This window comes from Andrographis paniculata, unplaced genomic scaffold, assembly GCF_009805555.1.
Source record: "Andrographis paniculata isolate CXL003 unplaced genomic scaffold, ASM980555v1 Contig32END, whole genome shotgun sequence".
NCBI lineage: Eukaryota > Viridiplantae > Streptophyta > Magnoliopsida > Lamiales > Acanthaceae > Andrographis > Andrographis paniculata.
The window spans coordinates 4141145-4151937 of NW_026137565.1; the positions used below are offsets into that span (position 1 = coordinate 4141145).

The 10793-nt window shown below is 31.8% G+C and overlaps 1 protein-coding gene across 3 annotated transcripts; it reads right to left on the minus strand.

Moving 5' to 3' along the window:
- Positions 1-5620: 5620 nt before the first annotated feature.
- LOC127247984 (protein SEEDLING PLASTID DEVELOPMENT 1-like) lies at positions 5621-10379 on the minus strand. Of its 3 annotated transcripts, XM_051270104.1 has the most exons (11): positions 9933-10379; positions 9523-9737; positions 9019-9169; positions 8630-8821; positions 8365-8527; positions 8178-8270; positions 8056-8105; positions 7723-7899; positions 7411-7533; positions 6921-7276; positions 5621-5898 (listed from the first exon to the last, which is right to left on the minus strand). In XM_051270104.1, exons 1-10 carry the CDS (start codon positions 10374-10376, stop codon positions 6977-6979), a joined length of 1908 nt encoding a protein of 635 aa, XP_051126061.1. In that variant the 5' UTR covers positions 10377-10379; the 3' UTR covers positions 5621-5898; positions 6921-6976. The 3 variants fall into 3 exon arrangements, with proteins under 3 accessions (XP_051126061.1, XP_051126060.1, XP_051126062.1); XM_051270103.1 differs by having other exon boundaries at positions 5622-5898; positions 8056-8270; XM_051270105.1 differs by having other exon boundaries at positions 5624-5898; positions 8056-8270; positions 9523-9721; positions 9933-10065.
- Between the last annotated feature and the right edge of the window lie 414 nt (positions 10380-10793).

The following is a 10793-nucleotide window of genomic DNA, read 5'->3' on the forward strand; positions in this document are numbered from 1 at the left end:
TACATATAAACTAATACTCCCTTTGTTCCGGTCACAAGGGATTCTTTTTGGGGATTTATAATAAATTAAAAAATAATAGTATTTTATTAATTAGTAGAACTGCGTAGGAAGTTTTGACATTTTTGCCAATTGTCTTTATGTAAAAAGTAATGTATGTATAATGGTATATTTGTAATTTAGGTAAAAGTTAAAGATATTTTAGTATTGGTGCATAATTACTTTTACTAAAATAGGAAACAGATACTTTGGTGTGGACAAACGAAAATGATAAAAAAAAATATTTGAGTTGGGACGGAGAAAGTATTATATTCAATATTATGTAGTATAGTATCAATACTTGTAAATGACAATGAAATGAGAATGACTAATTATTTTCAAAATAGAGAAATATTATCTTCCCGACAATGGAGTGTATCATCTAAGTAATCCAACACTTCAACCACTATAAAATAATTTAGATGAAACATTTGGATCACAAAATAAGTTATAAGTAGTATTTTATATTGTATTTTTACATTCACAAAGGCAATTCACCTGTAAAGAATGGACAACAATACATCAGAGTTGAAGTATTGGAGTTTGAACCAATGACCTCACGGTCACGAGTCTATCCTCACACTACTAGAGCATCCTTTACAGGACAGGAAACCAACAATATATACCAACAATATATATTTTGATAACGTGGGAACCCGCGGTCGCTATTAGCCGAATGTACTCTGGGTAAACTCCTGGTCGAACATAATATCTTGCAAACTAGGTCTGACAAAGACAAGTCACACTAGGCGAACCATATATGACAGGTAGATCCGAAGTCATGATTGGATGACAAAAAAATCAACAATAGAGTGGTCCTTAGAAGGATTTTGAAGTGATTGTGAAATTTCTTGTTCATTGATATAAAATATGAAATATTGTGTTAATTACAAACTTTCCAACTTGAAATCAATCCTATAGTTTATATGTTTATTGCATGTTTATTATTCTCTCCGTCTCACCTACTATGTCCACATTGCCGTTTCTGTTCGTCCCACATTCCATGTCACTTTCCTTTTTTTTGAAAAATAATTACACACTTTAATCTTATTTTAAATTTTCTAATTTAAATATTTTTTAATTTTAATTAAACTAATTATTTATTTTAATATTAATTTATAATTATTTATATTATAGAATAATTATTTTTACTAATACATTCTTAATTATCTACTAATTATATTTATCCTAACTTCTCGTGTCTACAGTGACCCAGATATCCAAAGTGGGAACAGAGGGAGTATTATTATTGTTGTTGTCGTTGTCTATAGACTTTTTGTTTATTTACTTAAGTTATATAGATAATTATTTTTTTATATAAAATAATATGTATGTTATTTATTTATTTATTTATTGCAATATTTTATTTTGTATGCTCGATATAATTTTATACATTTAACTTAATTTTTTTATATATATGGATGTTCAATAAAATCTCATTAATTTTGGCAGGATGATTTTCAAATATTAGACAATTAAGAAATCAATATAGAGAAAATTGAGGTAAAGATAGAAAGATTACCGGGACTTGGTTTCGAAAGTAAGCGCATAATAATAACACAAAAAGTTTCTCAATCCAGTAATGTGAAGTCAAGTTCAAAGGAGAACGGAGAAATTATTAGAATTTTGGGGAATCAATGTGCAGAACTTTAAATTACGAAAACGGAAATAGAAGAACAAGTTCAAACAAGAAATTAGTTCAAAACTAATTTTATAAAAAATAAAAAAAATTAAATATAGATAAAAATATTTATTTATTAAGGACAAAAGAAAAAAAAAAGTTTTGAATGGACCCTATAGGTAAGAACTTAGAAATGTAATTAAATTGATTTATAATTGCTTAAGATGATAAATTTACTAAACATAGAAATTAATCATCTTTTATGAAATGGATACAAAAAAATAATAATAATAATAATATGTAGCGGGACGGAAGAAATATAATTTTTTACCATTAATTTTCTCTTTTTTATGTAATTATTTATTTTGTGCTAAGTGTTCTTTTAAAATATACATTGATAATAAACTTGTTCAGCGGATACTAAATTAATTATCTTACTAAAGTTCAATTCAATTATATCCTATTATTGGGTTATATATATTTTTTGATCGGACCTATTATTAGGTTATATATTCATGTCATGTCATGTATTATTTTATGGTACTAATTTTATTAAAGAAATTTGATACTATTCTAAATTTATTTTAAAATTTTGTGTCTTTCCTATAAATATTAAGTGTGTGTTTGTTTTGTATATTGGTTTGAAATTTATTTTATTTTATTTTTTTTTTTACGTAAAATATAGAGAATTATATATATAATATAAAAGCAATAAATATATATAATATATTAATTTTCTCAAAATATATATTAGAAAATTTTGATTAAAAGAAGAAAGTCGTAGTACTTTTATAAATGAATATATATATATAATATAAATTTTATATTTTAACTCCAGTAATTATAAGTATTAAGTATAATCTGACAATATTATTGTTGAACAAATAATATAATACATATATATATATATATTTATGTATATAACAATACTACTGGTATTAATATATGCATGGGCACAATAGCTAGGTATATATATATATATGCTTAGTTAGTTACACCCACTTGTACAAATATTTAAAATTTCACTATCACATATTATATATAGATAGTACATTAATTCCTTTTTATTTATTTATTTTCAAAATAAAGGACGTACCAAAGTCTCCTTTTCATTCATATATTTTTTGGGATGAAAATACAAACAAAAAGAAATTTATTATAAATAAATCAATGACCAATCGAGACACCCTTTAGTAGAGATCTAGTTGTTCAATATTGATGCTTATATATTATATTATATTGTATTCATACATATACATATATAAAGTGGAAACATCTCCAATTATTCTTTCCCTAATTTCTTTCATTAATAGTCCACATATATAATTTATTTTATTTTATTTTATTTTATTTTATTTGAAGTTATCATCATGTATATAATAAGCTTAAGCCGTACGAGCTGCAGCATCACACAGCATGGGTTAACATGAAAACATTATACATATTGATTAATTTCTACATATATATATATATATATATATGCAATCCTCAAGATCTCCTAATGGAAAAAAAAAAAAAAAACAATAAAATTAAAGATGTAACAATTCTGATGGTATATATAATATAATGTAGCAAAGATGCACTAAAAAAAAATTTACAGGAGAAGAACAACAATTCTTGGCCCTTGTACAATCATGCAAATGTCCCCTTGCTTAAATTAATTTCTGAAAAATTATTTTCTAGTGATGCTTGGGATCGGGTCCCCCGGGGCTTGCTCGATTCGGATCATACCAATTAGTTCCTATTTTTCTCTTTGATCTTACTTCAAACGCCAATGCGCCGTAGTATTTCTGATGATGTTGTTGATCTCGTGGAGAATTAAGTGGCCGCGATTCGCAAATTGCTCGATTGCCAAAGGCGGGGACGAAGATGACAATGATGAGGGCGAAGTGGAACCAAAAGCTTAGACGAGCCATGGAGAATTAGGTTGTCCTAAATTGAAGGAGGTAGAGATGTGGAGGAATTGTAGGGGTTTATATAGAAGGAAGGCTAGTGATCAATGCATGGTGCTCCATAAATTTTTTTTTTTTTTTTTTTTTTTTCATATACACATATTAATATTAGTTTCGGTAAAAGATATACCACAAGATATTGTCCGTTTTGAACTGAATATGTACGAATTTGTTTTTAAACTTTCTTAAAAAAGCCTCGTACTAGTAAAGTTTATAGGAGAGATTTTTTATTTTTTTTTCAAATATTCCAATGTGGGATTTGTGTTTGCACTCCCAACAACCTGCAAAACACGTCTTTAACCAAACGTGTCAATTAAAATGGAACAGGGGTGAGTATAATACTTCTTCGTCCACTCACAAAGTAGACACACTTCTATTTTGGATTATACAACTACAAAATATTTATTTTCTTTTGTACAAACTCTGGATCTCACTATTTTCTACAAGTACCTCTACTTTACTATCACAAAATTATTTTTATATCGCAAAGATAAAGTTGTTTTCACATTGTTTCTAACTATCCAATAAAATAAAAATACTACTCCTATCCCAAAATAATAGTCTAATTTTACTATTTTTGTCTGTTTCAAAACAATAGTTCAATTTTCATTTTTAGTAATAAGCCCCAACCTTTTCACGAAATTATCCTCATTTTTTCACAATAATTACATAAAATATGAGCATTTTGGTCTTTTACAAACACTTTTACATTCACTATCAATATAATACTATTGTTTATCTCCCTATTATTTTGTGAGAAAAGGAGTATTATTTTTTTAAAATCCAATATATATATATTATACTTTAAAAAAAAAAAAAAAGAACGAAAAGAATATTTTATTTTTTTGTGAGCTTTTCGGCCCTACTGAGAGTCGGTCCTATATAATGAATAGTGGTTTCTTAATAGTATTCAGTTTCATTTTTATCTTGGTACTATTCTACCTATATATAAGAAATATTATATTTTTGAATATTAATGCCGGAAAAATCAAATAACTTTCCGCCGCCCATCCTCTCCTATTATTATGTCAAAAGTTCGTATATCGGATTAATTATAACTCTATTTTAACCTTAATTAATATATAAACTAATTTTTGGTTTTAAAGTCGACTTTTCGACTTATTTTATAAGTATGTTCTTATCCGGTAATTCTGGTTTATTTATTTATATACGTTTTAGTTTATTTGTCACGGTATTTGACCCAATCACTATATATATATATATATATATATTATATAAAAAACATAATGTTATAAATATATATATATTATATTATAATGTATGTTATATATTATATATTATATATGTAGATGAAGTCAAATCAATCATGCTAATTTGATCAAATCTGGATATGCTGTTGACTATACATCTATCAGTAATAAATAAATAATGGGGGTAGAGTCCTGCGTTCAAACGTCCGAAGTTTTCAAGAGTTTATCCGTGCATATTATCAAATAGCGGCTGAGGATTTCTACATTATAAAAATAAATAATTATAGCGGTATTACCCTAAACCCTACTCTAATTGTTAATCTAATTACTTTTAAAGTGCAATTATTATGTTTTCTTCTAACTCTTACAATTAGTTTGTTTATATCATTATTAATTTCTTATGCTTATACATATTATTATTATTATTATTATTATTATTATTATTATTATTAGAATGATTTCTAAATCAGGTGGAGGACATGGGTCCCAGCTAGTGATAATGCATTTTTAAAGATTAAACAAAACTAACGATGATATAAATATTGGTTCAAAATGTGCACTCATCACGCATATACACAAAAGACAATAAAACAAGTGCAGTAAGAGATGGTACGGTAGTGTAGAGGTAGAACTTGCGACCGTAAGATTATAAGTTCAAACCCCGACACCTCAGGTCACCTGTTACACATGGTTCCCTAGGAGTTTACCCAACCAATGCTCACTTTCGACGTCATAAAAAATAAAACAATATGCAGTTACTTAAAAAATTGCAGGCCAAACAAAACTTTAAGAAAATAAAATATAAAATATACATATCTCTTAGCTAGGCTGTTCTTTTTGGATGGCTTAGGGTGGGTGTGCTTGTATTTTACGATTATATATAGTAATATATTTTGTTAAAAACATAACCAATTTGCACCGTAAAATAATGAGTTAAATCTATGCTTTACAATGATGGTATCCCATGCTAATTATGAGGTCGGTTTTGTATACACATAAATATATACACGTCGAGAATAATTAATCTTACAGCAACTTTATCTGATTGTACGGCCTCCAATGACATTTCTGCAACCACCTAAACACAAAAAAACAGAACATGAAAGTCATGTAGATTCGTTGAAAAAACAAATTGTTAGCAAAATATTGATGAATAGCGACAAATTTACGACGACAATCTTGAATATAGTAAGACAAGATCAATCTTGTTGTGAGATAACTCCCTAATATTAATTTGACTCGCAAAATGTCTCGAACTCGTTAAACTTGAAATTTGCAGAATAAGTAGCAAATGTCACCAAATTCTACACACATTGCATTACTCTATTAAGAAATTATCGAGAAATCACACTCAGTATATGCAAATCTCATCAAGATTTATCGATACATCTCAGCCATTTGATAGTCACAAAGTGTGAAGTGTCATGTTCGAATTCGTACCTAAAACTAATCGCATCATATTACTCGAATCCAATACCGGAAGATGTAGCAAAACAAATCAAAGTTTTTTATGTAGCAATCAAAATGATTTCATGCATCACCGGCAAACATGGCAATCTTTCGGCACTTCCACATTGAGGATAGTGCTTAAACAAACTGATTATGTATATATATATGAGGTTTGACTTTTGAAATTATGAACAATGATTCCAAACACTACATCACAAAGCTTCGAGTGGAAAAGAACACCAAACAAGAATTTAAAATGTAGCAACTGATTTAGAAAACTACTTTTTGGGGCACTAGCATATTTATTCTTATCTTGTTCTTTCAAAGTGTGTTCTTTGGTAGTTGGTATCATTAAAATGATCATATAAACAAACCGAAAGAAGAGCAGTATCAATAAAAATGTCCTAACAGGTCAAGTCAAATACTTGCCAATTCATGTGGTGGTTGTTTTCTAGTGAGTGAGTGAATTTGTCACGGTTTCCTTAGTCTCTCTGTTGTAATATAAAGACAACCATAAAGTGACAATATCACGTTACCCTAAAGAAACATAGAAATGCAGATATGATCGCAATTGATTCGAGCAGTCATCTGAAACTTCATGGGAAAATTGTGTAAATATTAGCACATAATCAAAGTAAAGCAGAAAGTTACCTGTTCCTTTCTACTCTTTTGATTTGGAGTCGAAACAGATGACAAGTTTTTGTTGTCTAGTCCGGGAGGAGAGGTAATCTTTCTACAGAATATGCCGACCCATTGCTTTCATCAGCTGAACCATAGAAGTTTCCAAGGCTTGTGGCATCATCAGCATCTTCGAACTCATCACTCACATTCGGTAAAGGAAGGATTCGAAGATGCTGCAGACCATCCTCAGAAACAAATCTTTCTGACTTAAGATTGTATTTGCGAATGAGATCCTTTTGAAGCAACAAGATATTAGATGCACGAGGTAGAAGATCAACCGGCTCCCGCTTGGAAATAACTATTTGCTCTATTGCAATTCTTGCTTCCTTTGTACACAAGAGACATAATTTTGTTGAGTTAAGTCGGGATTAAACTGTGACAATTTATCGTAAGACGGAAGTGTGAAGCATTTATGCCATAAACTGAACATACAAGTATAAGCCTATAAATAAAGAATTACCTCTAAGGCATCGATCTTTTCAGCATCATTTGCCTTCACTTTTGATTCATAGGATTCAAAACCATCAGCATAGTCAGACATTAGAGCTTGCACAGCCTTGGATATTTGGGACAACGAACTCGTCTGCTTAGAAAAAGGAAATATATATATTGGTAATAATAATAATAAGCATTGAAAGTCATCGAGAAAAACAGAAATATCTAGAACATATACGTATCTAATAATATAAGACATAGAATTCCCTATGAGTAACGTGTGCCAGTGATTATAGAAATGCAAAATAAAGTTGATGCACTACAATTTTTGCGTTACCTTGGTAACATAAGTCGGAATGCCACGAGATCTTGCAGCAGCTTGAAGCTGAGCATTCTTCCTGAGTTTGGACTGCGAAGCTAGTAACACATCTGCTTCGCTGATGTTGTCTGTGAATTCAAATGTTTCATCTAAGTTTAGCTGCCTTATTCCTTGTATCGCACTCGTCTCTGATATCTAGACAAAATTTTCATTTTCAGTTCATCGGAAACAAGAAACCTTCATGAAGATTAAGGAACATCAAGCAGCATATGAACACTGGAAAATGATGCCATTTCTTTCAGTTCTGATCTTTTCCGCGATTATGAACAAAAATTTGACCACAATGCGTACCCCATAAAGGAAGATACACAGAGCAGTCTTGTCTTTCAATGAATTTTCTTCTGCAACAGTTTCGTCGTCATTAGGGGTAACATCCTTGTTTTCACATTTATCGTCAATACCATTATTCGTACTTGGCTCAGTGGAATCATAGATGAGTGATCCTGATTCAAGTTCATCCGATGGCCGCGGGTGTGTTCGGCGAACCTCAAAATTTGGTCTACGCCCTGCTCACACCAGACATGGCAATAAGGCAATCATAGAAAAGTTTTCCAAGAAAGTCGAAACATCATATGTCATGTGGAAGAAGAAACTCAAAACCTTGAAGTATAGCATCTACTGTCGCTTCTAAATGACGATGAACTCGTAGTTCAGCCTTAGTAATTATCTCTACTCCACAACTGAAAGGCGATGGTCCTTTCCTCTCCAACACTGTCTTCTGAACGCGTCTTCTACTTGCCTCTTCATCTCCTAATGTTACACTCTGAGAAAGAGTCACTATAAAGTGATATTTGGCAGAATTCAAACCCTGCGACGAAGACAGATTCATCGCAGTGTTTAAATTGCTCGAGAAACATAAAATTACCTGCACTCCTCCAACAAGCATCTCTAAAGCAGGATTCATCACCACATTTTCAAACGTTACACCATGAGCCGTTCCAACAAGCTGAATTCCACGCTGTGAAATAGTACAAGCAGCAGCAGCCTCAAGTTTCGTACCGATTTCATCTATCACAATCACTTGTGGCATATGATTCTCGACAGCTTCTATCAGCACCTACAGGAAAGAACGACGAAGATCTGATGGTGTACATTTCATAGGTTGCTTAGAATGTTCAGCCCACAAAACATGCAACATAATGTAGATAAGAGGAAACCAGATTATGTGAATACTTCTACGCTTCGAGTAATGAGCCTTCTTTGAATTATGAACGTCTCATTGGTTGGTCAGAAGGAGACAAGTGATTCTCATACCTTATGTTGTTCATCAGAATGAGGGACTTGCATCCGACGTGCATCCCCTATCCCTGCATGAGGAATGTCTCCATCGCCACCAATTTCATTTGACGTGTCAACAATCATTACACGCTTCTTATAGTCGTTTGCAAGCATGCGAGCTATGTCCCTTCAAGATTAAACATAAATTAATTGTAGTTCGAGATGGCAATTTTCATCCAACAATTCGTCTAATTGATACAAATTGTGACCCCAATATGGAAGATATTTTGATTCCAGCAAATGATATGCTCTCTATCATCAATCCACTTAATTCTTAACAAATTAGCATTCGCAACTAACTAATTAAGCTTCTCTAGAGGCAACAATGTATCTATCCTAATCACGAGCATAGAAAGTAGGATGAAATAAGTCTCTAGATCATAGTCACTGCTTTTCGGATAACTTTCAAACACTGAATAATCAGCTTCTCACAAAGTAAAGCACTAGTAAACCTTTGTGCAAAGATATGCATATTTTCACCTGATTATTGTGGTTTTCCCAACCCCGGGAGGCCCGATCAGCAACAAGGACGCTCCATCCTCAATCAAATCTCGCAAAGAGTTAGCACTTCCTGGCAAAGCCCGACCAACACGGCAAGTTAAACCAATGATTTTTCCCTTCCGGTTCCTAATGGCACTGATACGATGCAATGTGCGGCTGATTCCAGCTCGATTATCAACTGCAAAGTCCCCAACCTGCTTGCATTAATACCTAACATTACATCTTAGCCGTAGATGATTTACAAATGTCTCTTTCTATGTAATCGTAATTTCGTGTATGCAAATGTGATGTATTGGGGGAAAAGGCATCGACAGGCATTGCAAAATTCATCGTGTCAATGAAACACAAATTAAACGGGGAGAACACAAACAAAGAATAAGCGTACGCACTTGCGAAACGGCGTGCTGAATATCCTCCACGGTGATGGGGTGTTCCGACAGGACGAGATCCCCATCGGGGAATCGAGCCAACGGTTTCCGCCCCAAGTCTATGACGACCTCTATTAAATCCCCGAACTCCGGATGTTCCGCCAGCATCCGCCGCTTGTCCTCCGTCAGAACGGCCAGCATCCGGTCCAGATCCAGTTCAAATTGCGAGGCGGTGCATAGAGTGCGCGGAGGAGAGCAGGGTTTGAAGGTTCGGGGTCCATTTAGGGAGAGGGAGAGGGGAAATCGGGAGGGAAGAAGGTTTGGGAGAGATTCGAAGCGGAGGAGAGGATGGGGGCGCAGCATTGGCGTAGATTCTTCCTCCTCCTGCCTTTTTGAAATGGAGCTTATCCTCCGGCTGCTGGTGCCTGGTGGCGTGCAAGTGCAAGGAGGTGCAATACCTCTCATACTTAGCTTTGTCTTTTGGCTGACATCAACTCAGCTATACCTATATACTATTATGATTAATTTGTGGGATTTTTTTTTTAAAAAAAAAAACTATATAAAATATGTATATATAATATTAGTATGTTTGTAATATAAGTAAAATTACAAAATATATTTTTGAGTGTGACATACAAAGTAATAAATAATAACTATATATATAATTTGAATTGAAAGAGATGAAATATTTATTATAAATAATATATATATACATATAAAATTATAATTTATAAATAAATAAATATAATAATTTCAAGTATCTACTTTAATTTATATATGAAATTAAAAAAAATGAGACAAACGAATTTCAATAAACTTAGTCAACCTGAATACGAACACAAACTTAAACAATAAAATTTTTTTAACGAATCGAGCTCGAAC